Source organism: Alexandromys fortis, unplaced genomic scaffold (genome assembly GCF_014885135.2).
Source record: "Alexandromys fortis isolate MF-2015 unplaced genomic scaffold, M_Fortis_MF-2015_v1.1 scaffold_217, whole genome shotgun sequence".
NCBI lineage: Eukaryota > Metazoa > Chordata > Mammalia > Rodentia > Cricetidae > Alexandromys > Alexandromys fortis.
Genome location: NW_026068098.1, coordinates 632264 through 659978, shown reverse-complemented (window position 1 = coordinate 659978; position 27715 = coordinate 632264). Strand labels below are relative to the sequence as shown.

Genomic DNA, 27715 nt, shown 5'->3' with positions numbered 1-27715 from the left:
GGAGAGTACATAGGAATATTTGGGTATTGGAAAGTGGGACTAATCACCAGGCTTTGCAAGTGCCTAGAACCAACTAGAAAGTCATCAAGAACCAAGGCAGCACCTCTGGTCATACACTAGGGTCACGTGAGCTTCCTTCCAAAAGACTGTGTCTTGCTACCCTATAGCCCTGGTGGGAAATGGCCTCCAGGTGCCGTCACTGTCCAGCTGGCAAACTGGATCTGTGGTTTGACCCTTGTGGCTCCCAGCTTCACCTGTCACGTTCAGAGAAGAACAGTGGTGTTTGTACAGCAGCATTGGCATCACTGGAACATTGGAAGTGTTTTTACTGCTCTCTTCTCCTGCATCTGTAATAGTTGCTGGTATTACTGTGGCACCATGCTAAGTCTCAGGGTGACTCTAAGGCAAATCCATTACCACCCCATCTCATAAGAGAAGGAAACTGAGAAGGGAAGAGGGGAGGTGTCCCCCCTAAGATGGCATGCTCTGCACAGCTGAAGTCACACTCCAGACACATGGTACTCACCTAGAGTCAAGTCCTTGTTGGAGTCCACTGTGAGGTCATCGTCCCTTCAGAACACTCTCTTACCCATGGTCACCTCCTGTTTATCCTTTGCACCAAACTTGCCATGGTTAGTAGAAGCTTCTCTTGCTCAGAATCTGGTGCGCAGCATCAGCCCTCACCCTACTCCTGACCGGTAGTCCACAGAGTTGCCCTCTGCCCTCTTCTAGAAGCTCGCCCTTAATTTCTGTGACCCAGCTGGAGCAGCTGCTTGGTCCTTGGTGGGTTCCTCACCATGGCTGGCTGTTGGTTCTCTCCCTGGATTTTTTTCCTCCGCCTTTTGCAGCAAATGTAAGATGGTGTGACTCAGCTCCATGCAGCAAATGTAAGATGGTGTGACTCAGCTCCATGCAGCAAATGTAAGATGGTGTGACTCAGCTCCATGCAGTCACCCTTCCTTCCCGAATGGAAGATGCCAGCTGTTCCTGTGGCTCCATCTGAGGCTCACTCCCTGGCTCTGCCCAGCATGCGTGCTGCCCAGCATTTGATTTCATTACCAAGAAACCTGAGTGTCTAAGGATGACCAGTCCACCTCTCCAGCCGGGCCTCTGTCCTGCACAGGTGCCCACCTGTCAAAACCAGTCATGATCCCCGTGCTTGATCCCCACAGTCTGGTTTTCTTGCCTTCCTTATCTCTTCCTCCCCGTTACCCCCCCCCCCCCTCTCTGGAGGAAAGGATTTGTCTTACAACTCCCAGGTCACATGCCATCACTGAGTGAAGTCAGGGAAGGAACCTGAAGGCAGAAGCCTGAAGCAGAGGCCGCAAAGGACTGGCCTTGCTCCTCGTGATTTGCTCACCCTGTTTTTTTATATAACCCAGGATCATCTGCCCTGGGTTGGTATCACCCGTAATGGGCTGGGCTCTCCCACATCGATCATTAATTGAGAAAATGTTCTACAGACTTGCCTATAGGCTAAGGTGATGGAGGTATATTCTCAGCTGAAGGTTCCCTCTTCCCACATGACCCAGCTTGTGTCAGACTGACAAACAAAGCAAAACCCTAACCAGCACACCTTTTGTCTTTCCCTCTGTCTCCCCACCCCCACTCTTTATTCTGTCAGTTGGTTTGGTGAATGGCGCTTCCGTATTGCTTTAAGAGAATGATGTTTCTCCCAGCTACCTCACCCACAACCTCTTAGGACTGCTTTCTAAGCATTGCCTGTAGCACGAATAATAAAAACCCAGAGACAGTTATTGGGGTTCAAGCTGAAGACCAAAAAAGCAAAACAGCCAAGTCACTAGAGAAGCCTTACCTCTACCAAGTCCAGGCGACTGCAAACTGAGCCTCTGTCTCCTTTCATTTTATATTCCCCTTTAGTGCTGGGATTAAAGACCTGTGACTCCCTAGTACTGGGATTAAAGGTGTGAGCCAGCACCACTTGGATCTGTTTCTGCATTGATCTTGTGTACCCAGGACGGCCTTGGCCTTGAACTCAAAGAGTTCATCTGCTCTGTCTCCCAAATCCTGTGATTAAAGGTGCGTAACACCACTGCTTGGCCTCTAGTGGCTTAGTTTTACCTTCTGATCTTCAGGCAAGCTTTATTTATTAAAATATAAATAAAATATTACCATATTGTCCGCCTTTTGTCTAAAATAAAAAAGGCTATAACTAACATAAGAAAAACTATATGTGATAAGTACGATAACTATATATGATAACTATATGTGATAAGTACGATAACTATATATGATAACTATATGTGATAAGTACGATAACTATATATGATAACTATATGTGATAAGTACGATAACTATATACAATAAATGCAGGCAATAAATACTTCAACAATGCCTAGTCCATTTGCTTTTTACAAATTCAGAGAAAATACTCCATATCTATCCTAGCCTGTGAGTGCAAAGTCTTGTACATAATTTACTTTCTATCATAACTTTCTCCCTGCATCTGATAAACAAGGAAAACTTTTAACTATCTGTCTTCAACTCCCTTAGAGACCCAAGAAGGAAATAATATAAACTGAGTAAGCAGGATGTGCGAGCAAGGGACTTCCAAAAATTGTGAGAAATGACAGAAACAGCTGACTGCCTGGACAGTCACCCAAAGTTCCTCTGCAACCTTGGGGTATCCATCTTTGGCCTACAGGCCTAGAATATCTGACAGACTTTTCTGTGAAGCAGGTTTTTTGAAGGACTGTCCCACCTTGTCTGGGCAAGTTTGGTAGTTCCTCTCTTTTGTATCCTGCTTGTCCAGTTAGAACAGCATACTGTCAGCAGTCAAGGAAAGGCAGTTTCTTGCCCAGTGGCTTACTTTTGCTGCAAAGAAAACAAACTCCATGTGGAGTTTCTTTGATGCACATTGTCTTCTCTGAAATAGATTGGTGCTGCCAGGAGCAGACATGTCTCATTGTCATAAAAAAAAAAAAAGAAAAAAAACTGTGATTAAAGCATCTTAAATGCCATATTCTGTAGATCTCAGTGTTTGAAGATGACCTGTTTAACTAAAATATATCTTTGACCTTGAAAACATACCTAATATGACTACAAGTTCAATTATACTGGGAATTAACTACTAACCTGCATTTCCTTATTATCCTAAACAGTTGGTAATAATAATTTTCAAGGACTAGAAATTTGCATTACATTGTTAAATGAGCTGCATAGGTACAATACCTTGAACAAGAGTAGAAATGTATGTACAGTATGTTCTAACAAAATTAATATCAAATTTGTATTAATATGCAAAACTTGTATACAATATTTAAAAAGTCCAGTCCAGTGTACAACATTTAAAACTAGTAGCTGCTTTAAAAAAGTAAACACAATAATCTACCTTTTTATCGTATCATGTTTATATCTTCCCTTATTTCTTTCCAGAGTAGATTCAGTAATCTACCCTTTTATCCTATCATGTCTATATCCCCCTCTTTTCTTTTCAAAATAAGAACTCTGAATCTAATCTCCTTTGTTCAACTTTCATTCTGGTCATAACCAATAACTTGTTACCAACCCCCTAAACAATGACAAATATCCATAACCCCCTGGACAACTAAAACCCACCCATCCCATCTCTTGGGAATGTGGACATCATATTCTTCAATTTACTTTCTGCTGTCTGGAGGCATTAGTATCTTTAGCGGATCCTGAAAAGAAAAATTTGGATTAATTGTCAAGTCCTGGGAGATGTAGCTGTATCATTTGTTGTCTCTGCAGAATGGGAAAGGGCAGGGCTTGTCTCAGGTCCTGGCTAGAGTAGTCTGTGAGGCTGAGTCATCTCAGCTAGTCACCTCGAAATTGTTCTGAGCAGTTTGTAGTCCAAAAGCCAATCTTTTGGTGGTGGTTTTTTCAACTTAGTGCTGTTATCATAGTCCTGAAGGAATTGTCATTGTGGGGCCCCATCTTCTTATGGAGACTTCAAAGGTCACTGTTAGGCGTGCTCATGGTTCACTGCAGAAAACTGATAAGACTCAAACCCATGTAGAGGAAGGCAGATGAAACCTTTTTCTAGAGTTAGTTAGTTCTCTATATGACCATTAATGTCATGACAGAGTTTAAAATGTATACCCCATGTTGGGCACCAAATGTAGCATGAATAATAAAAACCCAGAGACAGATATTGGGGTTCAAGCTGAAGACCAGGAAAGCAAAATAGCCATACCAATAGAAAAACCTTACCTCTACCAAGGCTGAGCAACTGCAAACTGAGCCCTGAGCCTTTGTCTCTTCCCATTTTATATTCCCCTTTGGTGCTGGAATTAAATCCCTAGTACTGGGATTAAAGGTGTGAGAGCCAGCACCACCTGGATTTGTTTCTGCATTGATTTTGTGTATCCCAGGGTAGCCTTGACTCCTAGAGATCCATCTGCCTCTGTCTCACAAACCCTGGGATTAAAGATGTGTGACCACTGCTTGGCTTCTAGTGGCTTAGTTTTACCTTCTGATCTTCAGGCAAGCTTTATTTATTAAAACATTAATAAAATAGCACTATAAAATAAAATATCACTGCCTCTCTGTTCCTGCCAGCCCAAGTCTCTTCATCCTTCTGTTGAACTACAAGTTGATCTCTGCAGCTTGCTCTGCCCCCTGCAGTCCTGCCTCTAAACTCCATGACCATCATTTGTCTATCCATGGGGTCCTCTCCTGCTTGCTTGCTTCCTTCCTTCCCTCTTTATCCTTGTGTCACCCTCCAGCCTTTCCAGCCTTCTATGAAGTCCTTTGCCACGCGCACCCATGCTTGCATGCACGCACACCAACTCCACCAGGCTTCCTGTGGATCCAAGGATCAAAGGCAGAAGTTAGCCTTTGCAGGTCCTGGTGGTGCTGTGACAGCTGAGACATTGTTTTCTATAAATATCTGTTAGGTGGATTTGGAGCTTTAGCACATAGGCTTGGGTACTTTAGGTGGTTGATTCTTATGAAAAAATGAGGTGCCTGTGTTGAAGGCACTGTGGGGATGGGGAGATCTGACTTTGATAATGATGAATAATGTCGAGAAGTAGAGGGGAGAGGAAGGTACCAAGTAGCTCCGAGAGGACACGTTTCCACCTGTCCGTGCAGTCCAAGCATGCTGTGTCCCATGAGTGGACAAGTCAGAGGCACTCAGGCAGACAGGACATGCTGCTAGTTGCAGAGTCTGTATCTGAAGGAGGGTCTTCTAGATCTTTCCTTTGTGGGAATGAGGTGTGTTCTGTTAGGGGTAGAGAAAGGGATCTGATTTGTCTTTGATAATGAAGGAGAAAGTAATGGGGGAGGGAGCTAACTTGGGGTCTGTTGGGCTGGATTGTGGTTGCTTAGTCTTCCATCCATCCCTCTTGAGCTATCTCCTGTGGAGCTGAATTTACGACATATCACTAAGTGTCGCTCATGTCAAGATCACCCATTTGTTAACTTTCTGGTTAGTACTTGGGTCGTTTATAAAGAAGTTGCTAATAAGAAGTCACTGCATAAATCATGGGGCACGTTCTCTTTGAAATGGACAGAGGTCAGTGGATAGAGCACTTGCAAAGCATGCAGGAGGCCCTGGGTCTGATCCCCAGCACAGCAATGTGGTGCATGCTTGTAATCCCAGCCCACACTTGCAGGCAGGAGAGTCAGGGAATTCAAGGTCACCCTCAGCTATCTGGTGCACTCAGGTTGGTCAGCCTGAGCTACTCAAAACCCTGTCTCAGAATGGAGAAAGGAAAGAAAAGGAGGTACAGGAAATGTATCTATCCATTGTGACCACCTCAAAATGCATCTATATACACTCACCTGTTTTGGCTGTGTGGCCTTTGGGACCTTCAGCAAAGTAGTGAAAGCTTTATTTTTTTCACAGGTAACTTGGACATAACAGCACCTAGCTTCTGTGATTATATGTGCATTGACTAACATGACCGTATCATTCACTAAAGTGCGCAGGATGTGTCCAGTTTCCGTGGCAGTGGTGACTGCCCTAAAGAGGATTTTTAGCCAACTAAGCAAAACGTTGTGGCAGCTCACAAGGCCTGGTCCCCTTTTCTCTACAGTCAGCCCTGTGTCTCGTGGAGGTCCGGCTACTGCCCCTTTGCCAGCCGTGGTGAGCACTAGCGTTTACCTTGTGTACTTAGACTACCCTTCACGATGGTGTCATCCCCAAATAAAGAGCCAGGCATGGTAGCTTGCGCCTGTATCCCAGCACTCAGAGATGGTGCCCGAAGGAGTCCCGCAAGTTCAAAGCTAGTCTGAGTGGCATAGTGAGTTTCAGGCAGCCTGGGTGAGAGGAGACCCTGTCTCAAGCAAAAATCAAAAGAAGAAATAATCATAGTTTAGACTTGAGCCTGATAATATGGTCAAATACAGTGGTGGTGTCTCCCATTTCCTGGCATACAAGGTCTAAAATCCTCAGTCTTCAAAGTGGTATGTCGTTTTGTATGCTAGTACTGATTGCTTGCTGGTTGACTGTCCCTTGGTAACTTCAGGATGAGGCTAGTCACCAGGACAGCTAAGGCAGACTTAGAGGGTTGAGGGTTGTTGGGACTTTAAAACCCATTCCTAGCCTCTGGGGAAGAGAAAGCGGCTTGAGGTTGATTAGCAGTGGCCAGTGATTTAAGCAGTCATGCCAGCTAAATAGGCATCCATTAAAAACCCTGAAAGGCAAAGAACCCAGGGAGCTTCTCTATAGCTGAATACCTGGAGGTCTGTGGAAGTTCTGCGTCTGCGCTCCCTCCCACCTTAGTACATCCTCATGTGCATCTTTGTGATCAACCTTTAAATGCTGCCCTCAAGAAAACTGACGGATCCCAGGGAGAGAGCCACCAGAACCTTCATTTACAGCAGTCAGTCAAGGAGGTTTACACCTGGGATCTGAGACCTGCTACGTCTGTGGATCGGATGTGTCCGTCATGGTCCCCCTCCCACCCCCTCCTACCCTGGGTGGACAGAGTCCGAACTGAACTGACTAGAGAATGTAGGCCCTGTAGGCGTTGCGCTCAGTGGGCAGGGAATTCCATACACTTGGTCACATGGAGGCAAGGGAAGAGGAAAGGGGGGGAGGGTAGAGATAAGAGGGTGGGAAGGGAGAGAAGAAAGAAGAAGAGAGAGGAATGGGCCAGTAGGAAAAGTTGCTCCTCTTCTACAGAAGGACTGATTTGCTGAAGGCCACAAGGAAAGGTAGCCACAGTTCCTGGCTGTGCAGTCTCCCTGTGCCTTGCTCTCCTTTCTACTCCGTCTGCCACTCAACTTGAGTCCCTGCTGGAACAGACTGGGGTGTGGCCTCCCAGGCCTGTGAGGTGTCCGTGGCTGGTGCCTGTGATGAGCCTGCAGTTGGCTCTCCCACACGATGACTTGAAATAGTCACTCCTGACAGAAGCATTTCCAGCCCTAAGAACGGCAGCGTGCCGTGATGGACAACAGCGGACCTCTAATGGGGCCTCCACTGCTAAACCCTGACGGTGTACATGTGAGTGTGGACCTACACTGAAACTCCAGGAGTTGCTATTGCCTCTGCTGGAATGAAGGTAGCCTTTGTCACGGAGTCTAAATGCAGAATCTCGTGGGGTTTTCTGAGGACTTGGGCGTGCACTCATCTTGAATTCCCCTGCACTGGCTGACAGAATTGATCTCACACCCTCTGGTGGTTTGCTGAATAGATCCTTTCAGCTTTTTTCCCCTTCTAAAATCTGTTGACATGACAGAAACCGATGAAATCTCATGGAAAATAGCCCTGCTCAGTAAAGATGAAGCCTTGTTCTTGGAGAAAGCATTGGCACTAGTGAACCTTTGTCAAGTCTCTTCAAGAGGAGACTGAGACCACAGACTGTCAGACATCAGAGAGGCTTCTTATCAACAGATCCGTAAAGGAAAGAAGCAATGGGCGGGCTGGAGAGGCGGCTCAGCAGTTAAAGTGCTTGCTGCTTTTGCAGAGGACCAGAACAAACACACTGTCTGTAACTCCAGATCCAGGGGACCCCCAACACTCTCTTCTCACCTCCACAGGCACTGGTAGGTATACAGATCAACATCTAGGCAAAACACTTGTACATATAAGACAAAACTTTCTAAAAAGAAAAGTAGGACTAGGGCAGGTTTAACAAGCCTAGCCCCCATAGGCTCGAATATCTGTGTGCTTGGTCCCTGACAGCTGGAACTGTCTGGAAAGGACAGGGGCTGTGGCCTTGTTGTAGGAGGTGTGTCACTGGGATAGACTGAGTTACCCATTGGTACTTGCCCTGTTCTACCTGCGCTTCTGGGTCAGGTGTAAGCCCTCAGTGACTGCTAGCACATATTTGAAGTCCCAGGAGGTGGAGACAGTGGTCTCTGGGGCTCGCTGGTCGACCAACCTAGCCTATTTGATGAGCTCCAGACTCTGTGAGCATTGTCTCAGGAAACGGGGGTTAGTACCATAAGGAACAACAGCTGAGGTTGACTTTGGCCTCCAAATGCATATGCAAACTCTACACACGCATACACACTGTACACACAGTAATATACTGTAGACACACTACACACAGTAATATACTGTAAACACACTACATACACTGTATACACAGTACATATAAACACACTGTACATATACTGTACACACGGTACATATAAACATACTGTACACGCAGTATGTATACTATAAACACTGTACACACAGTACATATACTGTAAACACTGTACACACACAAAATTATACATTAATAAAGGTAATTTTAAAGTAATTTTTAAAAAAAAATCTCACTTTACCACTTTCCCTTATAATAGAGTGTAGTACTCAGCCTGTTTGTAAGTGAATTCCACAAAACCTTAGAGGCCTTGGTTATTTAAATTTTAGGGCACAGGAAAGGATGGGTGTTCTGTGAGGCCTGATTTATTCATAAGTTGGGGCCGGAGAAGGCAACAGTTAGAGGAAAGCAGAGGATCGAGTGTACACACAAGGCATTTGCAGGACTGTGCAAACATAAGTGTGAGCAATCGAAAGCCCAGTGTGCCAGGGCAAGGAGCCTTAAGTATATTAAGACGTCCGCTGAGGAGTCTCCCCTCATCTCAGGAAATGTCAAGAGCTCTGCCCAGGGTCTTTTTCAAGATCACTAGTAGAGTAGAGATTGGAAAACACTGTGACGCTGCTGGCCACCAACTGCAAGGTGGTCCCTGGTCCTAAAGTCAAGCTGTTGCTTACTCTGACCTGGTTATGGGCCTTACTGTTGGATTAGTTCAGTGTCTGGGTTCTGTATTCTGGGAAGGGGGATGGAGCTGCCTGGTCTCAGTAAACAGGGTGTATAGAGTCTGAGTAATGACATCTGGAGTTGTCCTGACTTCCCCAAGGGTGTCTGCACAGATACATACATGAGTGCCTGTATATATGCACACGAGCACACATAAAACCAAATCCAATTGGACAAAGACAAGTGGTGGTGGCACATGTCCCCCCACTTGGGAAGCAGAGGCGGGTGGAGGTAGTTCTCTGAGTTCGAGGCCAGCCTGGTCTATAGAACGAGTTCCAGGATAGCCAGGGCTACACAGAGAAACCCTGTCTCTGGAAAAAACAAAACAAAAAAAAAAACAAAAAAACAAAAAAAAAACTTGGACCAGAATAAAATGCTAGCAGGGTTCCTTCCGCCCCTTAGGTTATACTGATATCTAGCTTTGTCTGTGTTCATGTGTCCTGGCTTGCTTTCTGTTGCTGTGATCAAAAGCAGCTTGAGGAGAAAGGGCTTACTTATTTATTTGCCTTACACTTCCACATCACAGTCCATCATCAGGGGAAACAAAGGCAGGAACTCATGCAGAACAGGAACCTCGAGGCAGAAATTGAAGCAGGGGCTATGGAAGAAAATGCAGCTGTGGGGATTGGAGAGATGGTTCAGCTGTTAAAAGCACTGGCAGCTCTTTCAGAGGTCCCGGATTCAATTCTCAGCACACACATTGCAGCTCACACCTGTTTGTGACTCCAGTTCCAGGGGATCTTACACAGACACACATGCAGACAAAACACCAATGCACTTAAAAATAAGAAAAATAAAATTCAAAAAGGAAAATGCAGCTAGGTGTGGTGGTGCACGCCTTTAATCCCAGCACTTGGGGGGCAGAGGCAGCTGGATCTCTGAGTTTCAGGACAGCCAGAACTTTAAACAGAGAAACGCTGTCGAGAGAGAGAGAGAGAGAGAGAGAGAGAGAGAGAGAGAGAGAGAGAGAGAGAGAGAGAGAGAGGAGAGAGAAAGGAAAGAAAGAAAAAAGAAATGAAGGAAGGAGGAAAATACCCTACAGTAGGCATTTTCTCCAATAGGCATTTTCTCAGGTGAGTTCTCTTTTCTAAGATTACCTGAGCTTGTGTCAAGCAGACAAAAAAAATAAGAAAGCACGTTATGTTTCCAAGCACATTAGAAAATTTGTAAGAGGCACGGGTCATCATCTCACTCATCTGCCCCTGCTATATGTCAGCCTGACACCCAGTGTGCCTCATTCCTGCCGTGTGTCAGCCTGACACCAGCATGCCTCTACTCCCACATGTCCCTCCCTGCTTCATTGACATCCCCATGATGGTTTGCAGCAGCAGCAACCAGTGGTGGTGGACAGGATCCTGGAGAGCAGATGCGTTCCTCGATTGGAGGCACCGGGGAGAGGCAGGGCAAGAGGAAGATAAAGAGCTGAAAACCCCAGCCAGGCTACTGCAGGGCTCTCAGCCTGCCCTCCACTGACATTTCGGCCGTGTGATGATAGGTGGGAGAGGCACATACAGCCTCTACTCGCCAGATACCAGGAGAGCACCCCAACCTACAGCAGAACCCTCTCAGGACTCACCAGAAATCCCCTTAGGGGCTTGGAGGAAGAAGAATGTGGGGCTCCTGTTTGCTGTGGGCTTCCTTCATGTTCTTCTATGAACTCCTGTATTCCTCTTAATTGTGGGGCCCACATCAGATCTTTTCTACTCTTCCCCACCCCCCACGCTTCCAGACCTAGACTAGGCACGTGCTTTTTCTGTTCTGCTTTGAATCTATGTAATGTTGTCGAATTGATTCCACCACCCTCCGTCACTGTCTCCTGGCCCTGTCTAGAATGTCAGACACCCTGGCTTCTCACTGTTAGTGTCGTGTTACTCTGGAGAAAGCTGTTTGAACCCTCAGCCTCAGTGTCTTCCTCTGAGGAGTGCGGCGAGAGCTTACTTCCCTATGGACTCTGAGCCTGGGGTTAATGCTGGTCATGAACTGAGAGTAAGGCTTGACTAAGCAGCCACAGTATTGGTTACTGTGTATCACGGTGGTTGTTTATATTATGGTATTTGGCTATTCTGTGCGGTTATTCTTGGAAACGTCTTCATACTTCCTACTGACATTTCAAATAGTAATGACTGGCAGAAATTTCCAATTCTTGTAGAGATACTGCAGGATGGGTCTTTTCTCATGCTCAAGACTTGGAACCAAGTTGTTGGTTTGAACCTCCAAATCCACATTTCCCCTTCCATCTATCCTCACCCTAACAGCCCCCCCACAGTGTTCTGACCTCACATCCTGTTACAGTGTGGTCCCCACCCTCTAGGCACCTTCTGGACAACACTGTCTAGACAGCCTCTTCTCAGCTCCCTCTTCCGTCTAAGGATAAAAGCAGAGGATGTCGGGGCTGGGCATGACACAATGGGAGAGCACTTGTTTGAAGCTCTGGGTTCTATCCCCAGTGCTGACAAGAAAGAAAAAAAAAAACCTGCCAGCAATCGCTTCTTGGTAGTGTCTGTGGCCAGTTTGAGAATGGAGTTGAAAGACAAAAGCAACCACAGAACAGTATGTTACAGCTCACTAAGGCGCCTCAGGGATTGCTCAAGGTGAGGCTAGAATAGCTCACACCAATGCTGACGTGGTGTGTAGCAGCCTGTCCTGGAAGGTAGGACTGGACTGTGACTGGTGCAGCCTGGTATTTTCACCCTTCTTGTGGTCCGTGTCCAAGGAGACCTGGAGAAGCTGACAGAGGGGAGGTCAGCTGTGACCCGAGACTGTCTTTTCTTTCCCCCTTTTGGTTGAGATCAACCATCTGTCATGTGTGCCCAGTCCCAAGAATGACAGGGCAGCTCTCCTTCTAGACTAATCTAGAGTCCCAGGGCAGGCCTTTATTCCCAGCACTTGGGGGGGGGGGGCAGAGGCAGGTGGATCTCTGTGAGTTCAAGGCCAGCCTGGTCTACAGAGTGAGTTCCAGGACAGCCATAAGAATTGGGTTTGGGGTGGTGCAGCCAGAGCCAGAACATGCTCTGCGTCTTAGAGCCACAGCCTCACTCCTGGCTGACTGCTCCCAGCCTGAGACCAGCGTTGCCTGATGGTGCCATCCAGCTGGTAGCTGTAGCAGTTATTTTTTTTTCACTGCTGTGACAAAATACCAGACAAGAAGAATTAAATGAAGAAAGGTTTGTTGGGTCCATAATTTAAGGGGTCCATGTAGTCCATTGTGGCCGTGGGTTGAGAAGTGACAGTCACACTGTGTCTGAAGTCAGGGAGCAGACAGAAGTGGAGGCTGGGGCTCAGCTCCCTTCATCCTTTTTGGGCAGTCTAAGACAGGGGGATGGTGCTACTGCCCACATTCAGGTGGGTCTGCTCCCTTCCTTCACCTAGTCTAGTTAGTCCCTGTGGACATGCCCAGAGGTTTGTCTCCTAGGCCGTTCCAGGTCCTGTCATCTGACAGAGCTGTCCATCACAGTACTGAATTAATCAGTAGGCATTATCTCCGCACACGAGAATCCTGCAGTCCATTTCTGAGTCATCGTCTCATCGACCATCCTGCATTTAGCTTTGATTAATGCTCACTGGGAAGCCATTATACTGTTAGTCCCTGTTCTGGTGTCTGCTGTTTTGATCATCTTTTCACGGCTCTGCTTGACTAACACAGTGCAGTGATTATCCTCTTCATTCTCATACAATTAAGACAAAAAATGAAGCAGTGTACACATTTTTTTTTGCAATCTCTTTCTAAATTAAAAGTTTGTGGAAGTTGGTTTGGGGAAATACCAGTAATTTAAGATTCCATGAGGAACTTGGATTTGTCTAGTCAGCTATATTCAGAACTTTTAGAGTATCTATTGTGCCGATGGGATGGCTTAGTATTAGGACATGAGTTCAAATCCCTGGCACCCACACAAAAAGCCAGGTATCTTGTATGTGCTTGTAACCCCAGCATCGGGAGGTGGAGACAGACAGATCCTAGCAGCTCTCAGGCTGTCTGTCTATCCTGGCTGCAGTGGTGAGCTTTAAGTTCAGTAAGATGCCCTGTGTCGAGGCAGTAAGGCAGAGAGTAGAGTCATAGGAGAAAACACCCCATATCCTCCTAGATAGACAGACAATTTCCCTGTGGTCATTATTTCTGTGACACACACCCCAAATATCCCTCTCCAATAAAGATTTATTTATTATGTAGACAGTGTTCTACCTGCATGTATGCCTGCAGGCCAGAAGAGGGCACCAGATTTCATCACAGATGGTTGTGAGCCACCATGTGGTTGCTGGGAATTGGACTCAGGACCTCTGGAAGAGCAGTCAGTGCTCTTAACCTCTGAGCCATCTCTCCAGCCCTCCAATAACATAATTTTATAAAGGCATATATTGTCAACAAAGTTTATTTGCTTGCATTCTGTCTAGCTTCACCAGCGATTCTTGGGGACAGGGTACATTCATGTCACCAAGCTCATGTGGTCAGGACATAAGGTCAGGACAACTTGCAGGAGTTCCTGCCTTCCCTTTTGGGCCCTAGAAGCCTTTGCCTATAATCTTTTAAACCTGCTTGTTGACACTTTTGTCTCTAACAGAATCAGCACAGAACCCCGTATTCTCACTTGCTCTTGGCCCAATTGATCTGTTCATTTTTCAGTGGCTCATGATTTAGCCAGAGGTAACTTGTATCTGACGTTTGTAGAAACTTGCTGAATGCCCAGATGTAAAGAAAAGCGAGTCATGCTTGCCACCCTAGACAGTTTACAGTCTCAGGGAGAACCAGGCCTGTAAATGCCGTGGGCATGCAAGGGCTCCCACTGGGAGCACTAATGGACATGTCAGAACGGCAGCAATTAAGTGCAACTGGAAGGTGTTGCGGGAGGAAGTGCTCTTTGAGCTGATCTTTGAAGGTGTGTTAGTGTTCTGAGGCCTCTGGAACAAGTCTGCAGTGAACAACAGAAATGGATTCTCCCACAGTTTGGAAGGTCACAGTCTGATGTAAGTTATCAGAAGCCGGAAAGGCGGGAGGAGAATCTTTCTCAGGCATACCCCTTTCTGTCTATCTCTCTGTCTGTCTGCCCCTCTCTCCCCCACCTCCCATTCCCTCTCTATGCTTCTGTTATTTTCTGGCAATCCTTGGTGTCCAGCACGGTCTTCATGTTTCTCTCTTTTATAAGGACATGTCATGGTCCCAAGTCTAGGATGGTCTGTTCACAAGCTCCTTGCCTTGTGTAAGGGTCTGTCTGACATCTGAAAATCCCTAGCTATGAAACAACTGCATTCAGATGTTTTAAGTGACCATTCCCAGAGCTGGGTGTCACTGTTCAGCCCACGGCCGAAAGGATGCGGTAAACCACAAACAGAAAAGCACCTAGTGTGTGCACAGGCACAGTGGGACTCCAGGGAAACGCCTCTCCAAAGTCAACTTCCTGAAGACCATGCATTTCCTTTAGAGTATACTGACAGGACTCCACAGCATGATATCAGGTAGGGTGGGGTGCAGAGGTTGTCGCAGTAGAGGCAGACAGATGGGTTCCCGCTAGACCCCTAGGAACTTGAATAAGATGGGGTCCACTGGATGGGCAGGATGGGGATAGATGGGACAGGACAGCAAGTCCCTGAGTCCCCAAATCCAGTTTTAGAAAGAGGGATCTCATTTGCACGTATTCCCAGTTAGTGTGTACCACGTTTGCATTTAAACTTAGGTGTTGCACGGTGCCAGTGATGTTAACTTTCACGTCAAGCTGTGAGATGCTTGCTGCCTTCTGGTCTGTTCTTTAGCAGCACCGCTGGGCTGACACACAGCTCAGAGAGTAGACGGCCTCTCTCCACTTGATGAGCCAGTTCTTCAGGTACCAGTCAGAGTCTGTCTAGGCATGGTGTGCAGGATACAAAAGTGAGAGTGGAGAGTTCCACGTAGAGAGGGAGGGAACTTGGAACACTCAGCCCAGAAAGGGCCTAAGTCTGGACTTCTGGCTGTCTCAGGGATTTAAATGATGTGTTCTGAGCAAGCTGCTTTGGGTGGGTATGTTCTTTGTTTGGGCTGATTTTATTTATTTATTTTCTATTTAACTTCAAATTACTTATTTTCTCTCCACCCCCAACTGCAATGTGGAACTTAACCGTGATGCAAACAGTGGAAGTGACTCCTCTGAGAATCGGAAATCTGCCTAAACTTTGTTCGCCTGCCTGCCTTCACATCCAGGTGTTTCTGTGGGTGTGGGTTGTTCTCTGTATCCATGGTACTCTGTTCTCCATCCAGACCAATGGGCATTTTATCATTTGTCTTGCCTCTTTACCATCTCGCTTAATTTAGTCATTTTTAAAAACATTGTGGCTCTTCTTCAAAAGTCAGTCTACGCGTGAGAAAAGCATCAGACTTAGCCTAGTGCTGAGGCGACCTCCAAAGGCCTCAGAAGCTGTTGTAGCCGAGAGGCACCTAAGGAGACATGACAGAATGCACTGTGGAATCCTGGGTAAGATCCTCTGAGAGAAACAGGACATGAGGGAAACTAAGGAAATCTGAGCAGTGTGGGGACTTTGGTTAGTCACTGTCTCACTCTGTGGGTTCATTACGTAAGAAGTGTACCGTGCTAATACAAGATGTTGTTCCGGCTCCCTGTGACCCAGAGGCTGCATCCAGCGTCTTTTCAGGGGGAGTCTGCCCACACCTGACTGTGATCGAGGAAGCACAGAGTTCTAGCAAGGCCTCATTTCCTGATCGAGGTGGCTAGAGGCTGTAGGGGGGAGGCAGTTCTGGGAGGACTGTGGCAGGCAGAGCCAGAGCTGACTCAGGCCTGTGTGAGACCAAATGTGAGCTGTGTGGCTCACGCAGGTGTATCATCAGAGACTGGGTACCTGAGCCGATAGGCCCTCGACATATGACTGTTGATAGCCCGGGAGAAGTAGGCCAGATTACACAGAAGCTTTGCCCAACTCCTCACCTCCTTACAGAGACCACAACACGGAGAAGAAAATAAGGACACCGAGGAAGACATCCCCAGCCAGGTGACAAATTTGGTGGGTCATCCACATTGGCTATCGTGTCCATGGTGCAAGTGAGCAAAAACCCCAAGACAAGTCATCAAGACTCCCAGGTTGTCTACCTGCCCTGCTTAGAAGGTTCAAGGTCATCAAACGGAAGGAACGTCTGTGTGGCTGGTGTGGAGGAAGGCAAGCAGGCACGGTGATTATGGGCTGTCACAGCGGGGCTCCTAAGCTAAAAGGGCATGAGGGAAAAATAAAGAAATCCTAATGTTCTAATTTCCTTTCTGTTTCTGTGAAAAACACCATGACCAAATCAACATGGAGAGGAACGGATTTCTTTGCCTTGCTCTTCCAGATCACTAACCATCACTGAGGAAAGTCAGGAGAGAAACTTACGCAGGAACACTGCTTACTGCACACTCACGGGCTCATGCTTGCCTAGATTCTTTATATAGACCCAGGGATGGTGCTGCCTGTAGTGGGCAGGGTCCTCCTGCACCAATAACAATCGAGACAACTTTTCTCAGACATGCCCATAGGCCAATCTGGCTGGGCAATTCCTCAGCTGAGGCCTTCCTGTCAGATGACTCTAGGCTGTGTCAAGTGGACTAGTGAAGCTAACGAGGTCACCTAATAAGAGAAAGCTGAGAATCCTGTGTTGGGGTTGGTTTATTGTTTGTGACAGTTGTGCTGAGCCACGGGGGTGATGAATCTCAGCTGTCTGCTCCTGTGGGTGGGGAGGCACCTAGGAGATTGGTAAAGCACACCTCCAGGTTTGTCTGAGGTTGTTTCCAGAGAGAATTAACTGAGGAGAAAAGGTTCTTCCCGAATGTTGTGGCTGGTACCATTCCTACGCTGGGGCCCAGAGGGAATAAAAGGGAAAGTCTGCACCGGCCTGCTCTCTGTTAAAGTGCTGTGCTTCACCTGAGCATGTTGTATCACAGATCACACAGGCAGCCTCCCATGTACTATACTCCAAAACTGAGCAGAACACATCCTTGGTCCTTTCAGTTCAGCCTTTCGCCGCAGTGACACAACAGTAGCTAATAGCAACGAGACTGGAGAGGTGCCTTGGAAGTTATGAGCTCTGGGTGCGCTTCCAGAGGACCCTGGTTCAGTTCCCTGCACCCACACAAGGCCACACCCCCCCACCTGTGACTCCAGCTCTAGTGAATCCAACATCATCCAAAAACACAGCACTCATGCACACAGCACATACACACACTCACACACTCATATAAATAAAACCTTAAAACATTTTTTAAGTAACTGACACTGGAGGTCCGCTCTGGAGAAGCTGGGCTGACCATCCCGACACTGTTTTCCAAGCCTTTGGAACAGTGCTGTGGAGAATATGAACATGTTGATGATGCCACCTGGGAACTCTGGAGCTCAGCAGGTTTTGCTGCTGGGAGCTCAGAACACCAGAAGGCCAGTAGGAATTGGATTCGAGACCATATTATGTCCCAGTGAAGAACTTGTCTCTGCCTTTCTATGCTTTGAAGACTGGAAGCCCGGTGGAGGAAATTTCAAGGCAACACAGTGTTCAGCTGTGGCACAGCTGCTCTTAGCCAAATTTATAATCAAAATTGGAGCAAAAACCAGAGCAGAAATTTGAATGACTCTCAGCCTGCCCAGAAGAGGCATTTTCATAAAGGCCGAGTCAAGGGGTGTGTAGCAGCTTTGCAGCCCAGACTGCACTAGAACTGCTCAGAGAGCAGACTGGCCTTGATTTCAGAGACCACGTGCCGCTGCCTCCCGTGCGCTGGGATCAGAGCTGCACCCCCAGCTTGCTTTTGAAATTTTGCAAGTGCTCATAGTTGAGTTTGCCTTGAGCCTTGAGTCTGGGAAGAGACTTAGGCTTTAATTAATTTGAGCCTTTTAGAGGTCAGTGGTGGAATGTCTTGGCTTTAGGAGAGTGTTTATGTGTCCAGTTGGCAAGAGGTGTTCTTATGATAATTCATCTTAGTTTAATTTTTATTTATTGTGTGTGCATGAGGTAGAGCAAGGAACACATACTCTGTGTGTGTGTGTGTGTGTGTGTGTGTGTGTGTGTGTGTGTGTGTAGATCAGAGAACTTTGAGGGCTTGGTTCTCTTCTTCCACCTTTATGTGGCTTCCAGGCATCAAATTCAGGTCACTGGGCTTTGGTGGCAAACTCCTTGGCTGTTGAGCCCTGTGACTGTTAATTGCCAACTTTCGCTAGCTATGAAACACCTGAATTAATGTAGCACACCTCCAAGTGTGTCTGTGTGGGCATTTCTGGAGAGAATTAACCAAGAGGATGGACCTACTCTGAATGTAAGAACCAGTGAATCAAAGGAGAAAGGGACTGGCTGGAGAGATGACCCAGCCATTAAGAGCACTTACTGCTCTTCCAGAGGACCCCAGTTCAGTTGCTAGTACCCACATTGGACAGCTCATTATGAGGCTTTCCTATCACCTCATTGAGGCCTGACCAAGGCCCTCCCCCCCTTTGTCTATCTCTCCATAGGAAATGGGCTCCAAAGAGCCATTGCATGTACTAGGGATAGATCCTGGACCCACTGCCAGTGGCCTCATAAACTGCCAATTTACTCCCTGTCACCTGCATTCAGGGGGTCTAGTTCGGTCCCGTGCAGGTTCCCCAGCAGTCAGTCCAGAGTCAGTGAGCTCTCACTCCCTTGGGTCAGTGGTTTCTGTGGGTTACCCCATCATGGTCTTGATCCCTTTGCTCAGATTATATCACTCCTCCCTCTCTTTGACTGGACTCCGGGAGCTTGGCCTACTGGTTAGTTGTGGACTTGTGCATCTACGCCCATCAGTCACTGGATGCAGGTTTGACAGTACAGTAGTCCTCAGTGTGATTACAGGAAGGCCAGGTCAGTCCCCCTCTCCACTATTGCCTAGGGTTCTATCTGGAATCATCCTTGTGTATTCTTGGGAGCTTCCCTAGTGCCAAGTTTCTCGCTAACCCCATGATGGTTTCCTCTATCAAGATAATTCTTGCCTCGCTCTCCCTCTCTGTCCATTTGACTTTTCTATCTGAGGAAGTAAAACTTAACTCTGGGGCTGATAAGTGGGGCAAAATGTAACTCTGGGGCAGGTGAGGAAGGGAGAAGCACACACACAATTGCAGGGTCTCTCATCACTCTCTTCTCTCTTTTGTTTCTTACCTCTTCAGATCTATCCCTTCTGTGTGTCCTTACAGCTTATATACCCCAGCAAGATCTTTCAAGCACTATAAGAATTACAGTGTGGCTACAATCTGTTTTCTAAATAAATAATTACAATGAATACCTATGAAAACCATTTTCCATATGTCTTACATGATTAAACATTTTACATATTAGAGGTGAAAAGCAAATACGCAAGAACCCACATGCATTCCTGTCCAAGCAGCTTGCTATAGATTAACAGAGGATAAGCAAGCAAGGCATTTTTCTCAGTGTTTTTTACTGGCAGAGCTGCATTTTGTGGTTACAAAGAAAGGATCGATCAATTTATTATTTATCTCAAAAGGTAATTTATAAAAAAAAATCTTAAAAGAATCACAGATCTAAAATTTTATATATGAAAAACAATTAGTCAGTCCTCAGGGTGCATACCCGCTCTTCCAGTCTCTCTATCTCAGGAAGCTGCGGGCAGAAATGGGTACAAAGAATTACTCATCACTTTTGATCTATAGCAAGAAAGGCTTGTCAGTTAATAATAACCAGGCTGTCTTTGTTCTTACTTCTTGACCTCAGTAAGTCCCTCACCCAACCATTAGAAATGTACCTTTCTAAACTTTAAATTGTTCCCCAAGATTTTCTACCTTAAAGCCATTAGCAGAAACACCCTAACCTAACCTTGCTAACAAGTCTACATGTCTAAATTCTAAGGGTGGTGGTTGAATCATTCATCTGCTCCAGCAGCAATGCTTGGAAGAAGCCAATCATTGTTATTTTAAGTACCAGTAACACTGCCCAGTGAGGGGCTAGAAACACCAAGAGTTTTCACACAACCCGTGAGGGACCAAGGCAACAATTAGAGCTATGCTCCAAAGAAGCATGGTGTCCTCAGGACACGTCGTCCTCGGGGCTCTGCCTCTCCAAGGCTCATGCAGGCATGGCTTTGCCACGAGTTGCAGTGCTGCCTGTTGGTCCCCTCGCGTGGCCCCGACACAGAGCCTTCCTGGCTTCCGTCCTGGCACTTTCAATGTTGCTCTTCTTCCTGGGCGGGGCCCCATTTTTGTGGCAGATACATATTTCAAGAAGAGATAGCAACACACTGACTCACTTCTCCATGCTCTGGGCCAGCACCAGCTTTGAGCCCTCATAAACCCACACCTTGTCCTTGGCGGCGTGCTTGATCGTGTGAGGACAGCAGACACAGTCACTGTATTGTTCCCTGTGGAGGGCCGCAGCCCCAGCCCCTGACACTGGTAACGGTGGCTGACATATGCGGTCCTTTTTCTCTAACCCTGTTCTCCCGGTTCACCATCTCTGCTCACGGGCATTTGGTAGTCATGCTCAGGGCAGAAAAAAAACTACAGGTGATGGCCCGGGAATAACCCTTGACCCCTGAGGCATGGGCGCTGTCTCCTGCAGGAAGTCAGATCTACACCCAGGCTCTCAGCATTCCCCGTCACATCTGTGCCTCCAGTTATGTCGAACTGTGACCTGCTCACGGGTGCAGCCTTATTTTGAGGGTTTTTCTCTATTCCTTCTCTGTCTCGCTTACCCCTTGGTCTTAGAGTCAGCTTTGGGAAGAACCTGCAGCAAGCCATGTGCTGTAGGTGTTTGTAAACTGGGTTAATTAATCCATTACTCGAGATGAGTCCAGTCATTCAGAGAAATTGGCCAGAAAGGAAAGTAGAGTTTAGAATGCACAATCAGTGTTTACAAGATAGAAAGTGAAAGCTGATGAGAAAAATAGACCACTGCTTTCAGAGACAGAAGCCTGGAGACTTCCTGCCTGCCCAGCTCAGAGGCAGGGTAGGGATGGAGCACCCACTGTGTGAGGAAAGAGGATGACCTCTCATTGTCCGCCTGTCTCTACAGCTACACTGGGCCCTGCCTGCTGGCTGGAGGCAGTGAGGGGTAGTGATGGGGCAAGGGAAGTGGCAGTTAGCCAGATCAAAGTATTAGGAAATGCCACAGGAGATGTGTTACTTTGAGTGCTAATTTTTAAAATAAGATAGTTTTATTTTGTGTGTATGAGTGTTTTACCTGCACATATGTAAATTCACTACATGGATGCAGTGCCTGCAGAGGTCAGGCAAGAGTGCAGATCTCCAAGAGTTATAAATGGTTGTGAGCTACCATTCGGGTCCTAGGAACCAAACCCAGGTCCTCTGCCAGAGCAATGGGCAGGTGTTCTTAACTGCTCAGAGCCTGAAGGCAAGCATGCTTGCTATTCCAGACGACGTCAGCCCTGTCTAGGACACCCACTCCGCACCCGGAAGAAGCACAGTGGGAACCATAGAGGAGGATGCTCACTAACTGGCTCGCAGGATGGCTTCTACTCAGCTAGCTCACTTAAATAGCTCAAGACCTAGAAATGGTGCTTTATCTGTGACTTTGCTATACAAATAAAAGATGTGGGACTTTTCCAAGTAGACTATTTACTTTTTCCTAAGTAGAAAATCATATCATCATATCATATGCAAATAAATCGGGGGATTTCTTTTCAATCTGTAGACTGCCCCTCCCCCCGACCGCCACACCTTGTCCTATTATACTTCCAGAGCTCTCCTGAACAGAAGCAGCAAGAGTGGATACCCTGTTCTCATCAAGTATTAGCAGTGGGTCTTCTGCATGCCCATTCTCTGTCGGCTGAAAGGGGAGTTGTTTATTATAAATAACCCATTGCTCTTTCCTTTTAGCAGAAGACTCAGAAAGTGGCGTTTATATGCGATTCATGAGGTCACACAAATGTTATGACATCGTTCCAACCAGTTCAAAGCTTGTTGTCTTCGACACTACGTTGCAAGTGAGTATATCCGGCTTCCATGAACTTCTGGTAGCTTGTTGGGGCAGCTGCTTGCATGGATCCAATCCAGCAATGGCAGCCGGTCTTGGCTGAGTTCTTTCCACGAATCAGACCTTGGACTGAGGTTTCATCTGTATCCCCATGGTAACTGCGTAAGGAACATGCTATTGCTAAGCTCATTGTACTGATACAGAAACTGAATTCTAGCTAAACATAAATCAAAATTTAATCCACAGACTCCATATCTGTGTACATACATGCACATATATGGATGCACACAGATACACCACATCACCAAGTAAGATTGCCTTCACTTGAGTTCCAAGACATAGATATTGAGCCAAGAACTCTGGGCAGATGCCTTGTGACGGATGTGCTGTCAGGAAAAACCCCAAAGGTAGGAAAGAGAGACCACCCCAAGAAGCCAGCAAGGGTGTGATTTCAACAATGGCCTGTGGGGGGCAGCCTCGGCCTGAACCCCCTATGGAACCCTGAATTCCCAGAAGAGTTATCCAAAGCCTCTTGTATTCTGCATCCAGAGCTTACACTTTAGAGGAAACACCGGACCCTTGGAGTCATCTTCCTGCCTTCCAACAGGAAGACAGAAGTGATTTTTGCTTTTGCTTAATTGCATTTCCAACTTTTTCTTTTGTTAATTTGTGGAAATACAATTGGTTTTATAACTGGGCTTTCAGGCCTGGCAGCTGGTAGATTCTCATTGAACCAGGTCCCTTTACGCACCTAAGATTCTTTGAAAATAATAATAATATTCCACAGCAAAAAAAAAAAAAAGATTCTTTGATTCTTAGTCATAGGGCAGAAAGCAAACTCATGATTATAGTAAGGAAGGTGGGTCTTTAAAAAGTCACTCTAAGAAATGTCTCTACAGCTATTGCTACAAATTTTAGTATTTAAATAACTAGACATTCTTCATAGTGGTGGTGGTGGTGGTGGTGGCGGCTGCAGCACCTTTAATTCCAGCACTCAGGAAGCAGAGAAGCAGAGGCGGCCGGATCTCTGTGAGTTCAAGGCCAGCCTGATCTACCAAGCAAGTCCCAGGGCAGCCAGGGCTATGCAGAGAATCCCTGTCTCAAAAAACCAAAACCAAAACCAAACAAATAAAGGAATAAAAAGCTAGAAATCCTGAGTCCCCAAAATAAACTGCTAGCCCAGCCCCTTACCCCCTCACCCCTGACTCCCCCACACTCTCGACCCTTCACATTTACAGAAGCAGCCACAAGCGCCAGTCTGCTGTTTATGTAGATTTTATTGTGCCCTGGGGTTGGCGCTCTTTGGAATTAAGAATTTAGCCAGGATGAGTAATCTGAGAAAAATGTGATGCTTTCCGGATGCCCAAGGTCAATAATTCAGTAACATAATTTCTGCCGTTAACCAAAGCCATGTGTATATCCCGTCCCAGAAGTGATTTATCCTGTGACTCTCCGAGCTTGGAGGGAGCTGGGATTTATGAACAAGGAGACAGAGCGTGCTGGTGGTGGTTAGAGCAGAGGGAAGATGTACTCGGAGATCTTGACTAACTGCAGCAGCTTTCCTTGACACACCCCTGAGAGCGGAAAGAAGCAAAGCAGCAGAACAAGCTATTCCCGAAGACCTGCTGGGTGAATGACTTCCAAAGTGGACACATCACAGAATTCTGTAATGCGGCCATTAAGAAAGAGTGAGGCATAGTAGTACAGGCCTAGATTCCCAGCACTGGGGAGATAGAGGCAGGAGGATCAAGACTTCAAGGTCATCCTCAGCTATGTAGTAAGTTCGAGGCTAACCTGGGCTACTTGAGAGAAGAGGAGTGTAGTTAGGCTTTTCTTTGGGCCTACAGTTCACAAAAAAAGACCCAAAGGTTATAATTCATATAAATAGTAATTCATATTAATTATGAAAGGTCAACCTTAGCTTAAGCTTTTTTCTAACTAGCTCTTATAACTTAACTAAGTTCTCTTAATTTACACTCTGCCTCATGGCTTTATTACCTCATCTTTTTACTGCCCATTCTGCTTGCTCCGTGTCGCCTGGCATCTCTGCCCTCTTCTTTCCAGCATCCTCTCTGCATGGACATCCTGCCTAGCTATTGGCCACTCAGCTTTTTATTAAACCAATTGGAATGACACATCTTCACAGAGTACAAAAAGATTATTTCACAACAGAGGAGAGAAGAGGAAGAAGTTTGTTGGAAAACTATGTTTTGTTCTGTTTTTAAAAGGGAGATACCAAAAACAGCATGTGTAATAACCACAGTTCTCAGAAACTCTGGCTCTGGTAAGCCAAAGTCAGCCATTTTCAAGGAGACTTCAAGGCCAGAGGATAGCACTGGCAAGCAAGAGCAGAGTGGAACTGGGACACTGGGCCCCCCTGAAACAAAGGAGGAGGAGCGTTCTTGCTTAAGGCTTTCCAGCTTGGGTCTCTCAAGACCCACTCCAGCACCTCCAAACCCCCAGAGTTTAATATTGTCCAAGTCTCCCCTTTCCATCTCTCTGGCCTGAAGAAGCAGAAATCAGATATGGTATGGGATAGTGCCCACTAAGGATTCTCATCACCAACACACGATGGAGTGGTCCGTCGTGCTGCCCATGGCCATTGTAAGACATATCCCTAGGCCAGCCATTTCCACTGCCAGCACTCCTGACCGAGGAAGACGCTGCAGTCATTGGTGTCACCTCAGGGAAGGCAAACACTGTCTCCACCTAACAGTAGAGTGCCACCATGCACACCAGCAGTGAGCTCAGGGGTCGGGGAATGCTGAGGTTGAGCTGCATGGCCTTTTGACATCCCATGGTTAGTTGTTGAGTCTCCATCAGGGTCAGGGCCCAGCAATGAGCCAGGAATGGTTTCCCAAGTGGAAAGAGTTGTCTTAGGGGATGGCTGCGACAGGATGTTTTCCTGGTGTGGATTTCTTGTTGATGGAAGCACTGTGCAGCGCTCTGAGCACTGGCCTTGCTGTGGCATAGGCCCAGCAGAAGAGCAGCTGGACTTGCTGCTCAGGCTAAAATCCCAGTGAAAACTGCTTTTAGAGCCCCTCAGAGCCAGTGCCATTGTAGCACATGGAAATGTCTATCTGTGGCCTCCAGAAGATCCCCTCAGAGTCCTGTGGTGGCAGGGAGTGTCCTTCCAAAGGGACCTCAACCTCTGTGCATCCCCTGGGATACTCTCCCTGTGTGATTTCCTAACCTGATAGTCAGAAATTCCAGAAACTTCCTATTCGGCTGAAGTCAACAAGCTGTGGGCGAGCTTCAGCAGTGTTAGGATCACACATTCTAGAACAGAGGAGATAGCCACAGCCCAAGCCTGCAGCCTCACTGTGCTTTTGGTGACCTAAGCATAAGCTGACATGCTTCCTTTCAGCTTGAGACCCAGGACCCCCACCCTCACTAGAGGACTGGAGTGGTATTTTATAGTCAGACCAATGTCCAGTTCCTCACGACCCTGTTTGCAAGTCCCATGGGGAGGGCACCATGCAGGAAACTGTATGTTAAAAGGGCATGACCACTGCCCAGTGCTGTAAGTGAGCTGACCCAGCCTGAAGTACAGGATTCTCATTATTTGATGACCCAAGTCAGGCTTTTGACCACTAGAGTTCTTGTTAAGTAACTAAAATGAGAAAGTTGGATCAGTTTCATTCCTGGGGACACTAAATCAGGGAGCTGCCACCAAAGATCCCTGTGGAGGCAGAGCATTCTAACTCCCCTCTTCCCTGGCTGCCCTTGATAGGTACCTGCACCTGCCTTGGCGTGACTCCTGCACTGGCCTTCGGCTGCCTGGGAATACCAGTCCCGTGAAAATCAGACACTGCATAGTGGGACAGTGCTGCCTCCAGTTAAGGCACAGGCATTCTTCTACAGCTTGAAGAGAGTGTCCTGGCGCCAGGCATGCAGATTGCCCTCGAGGCGTCAGCCAGTGTTCCTGTCTTAGTTGTTCTGTAGGAGTAACAGTATCAGAGCCTCCCTTCACATGGCCTTAACATGCCCTAAGTTTAGCCATCGAGGAGCTAGAGCCTCCCCTAGCTGCACAGGCCAAGCATTAAATGAGTCCACCTGCAGCAGTCCGCTCCACTGGTTGAGTGTTAAATTGCTTTTTTGGCCTGTTCTCATTCATTCTTCCCAGGTTTCTGCAGATGTAAGATAGCAAGATGTTACAGTGATTTCTGTGTGTAAGCTATTTCCTCCTGTGGGGGGCGTGGTGAAACCTGTCCCCAGCAAGAAGGTGGCAAGGCTGACCAGGACTGTCGTGAGAAGAGGGAAGCCTGTGCCATGTTCACCCAAGAAAGCTTGTCACGGGATTCCTAGCAAAGGAAGATGATTCTTACACAGTGGTCAGCCAGCCATGAGAGGCCAAGAGAAAGGCCAAGATTCCGGAATGTGGCAGCCAAACCTGTAGTCCCAACACTTAGGAGACAGAGGCAGGAGAATTGTTGCAAGTTCAGTCCAGCCTGGTCTACACGGCAAGACCATCTCAAAAAAGGGAGGGGGGTAAATACATACATACATACACACACACACACACACACACACACACACACACACACGTCGTCAGATGTAAAATAGAAGGCTCTAGCCAGAAGAGGGATGCACAGTGTAGTTATAATTTGAGATGAAAATTAAAATGCACAAGGTAATTGGGATACTCCATATTCTCAAGACTAGAAGAAAAGGGAGAACTGATCCCCTTGCTCAAGTTCCCTGGTGTGGCTGGAGGAAAGTGGAACCTTTCTCCTCAGCCTGTGGCGCTTCTCTTGTCAAGGAAAATGATCGTGAGCTGGAAAGGGTGAAATAAGTTAGAGGAAGATCATTTAGAGATTGTGAAATGTTGTCTCTGAACACAACTGAGTCTGATTTCTGCCCGGATGCATCACATCCTGATACAATAAGAGAAGGTAGAGATCTCACCAGACCCTCTGTGATGTTGGAAGCCATGTGGAGAACAGACCTGATAATGAGGAAAGGAAAAGGAGTGGACTCCTCCAGAAGCGTGAATGGAGCCTCTCCTGCGTTCCTGGCACACCCGTGCACACACACACACACACACACACACACACACACACACACACACACAGTGCTTGAGCCAAGAGTGGTCTGTGCATACCTGTGATCCCAGCACTTGCCAGGTTGAGGCAGGAGGATCAGAAGTTTTCGATGAGCCAGGACTACAGAACCCTGACTTTAACACAAGCATGAGCTGGTGCTGTTTGGCTTCCTCTTCAGTGACTGATTTCAGGACCTGGGGACACTGTAACTAAGGTACAGAGAGCAGGGTGGGGAGGAGGCTAGAAAGTATACAATGGAAAAAAGAGAGCATCTTCAACAAACTGTGCTGGCAGAACTGGATGTCAACCTGTAGAAGAATGAAAATAGACCCATGTCTATCACCATGCACAAAACTCAAGTCCAAGTGGATTAAAGACCTCAATATCAGTCCAAACACACTGAACCTGATAGAAGAGAAAGTGGGAAGTACTCTACAACACGTGGGCACAGGAGACCACTTCCTACGTAAAACCTCAGCAGCACAGACAGTAAGGGCCTCATTGAATAAGTGGGACCTCCTGAGACTGAGAAGCTTCTGTAAAGCAAAGGACACTGTTGCTAAGACAGAAAGGCAACCCACTGACTGGGAGAA

General features: G+C 47.0%; 1 protein-coding gene across 11 annotated transcripts in view; it reads left to right on the top strand.

Annotated features, from left to right (window-relative positions):
* The window catches only part of Prkag2 (protein kinase AMP-activated non-catalytic subunit gamma 2), a 272656-nt gene that overhangs the window by 223263 nt on the left and 21678 nt on the right, over window positions 1–27715 (top strand). For 7 of the 11 annotated variants that reach the window (XM_050123663.1, XM_050123662.1, XM_050123667.1 and 4 more), the window contains one exon: window positions 21981–22087. In XM_050123663.1, coding sequence (XP_049979620.1) covers window positions 21981–22087 — 107 coding nt within the window. Of the gene's footprint in view, window positions 1–16119; window positions 16333–21980; window positions 22088–27715 lie in introns of those variants that run through there. The other 4 variants (XM_050123665.1, XM_050123664.1, XM_050123672.1 and 1 more) reach the window with 2 other exon arrangements.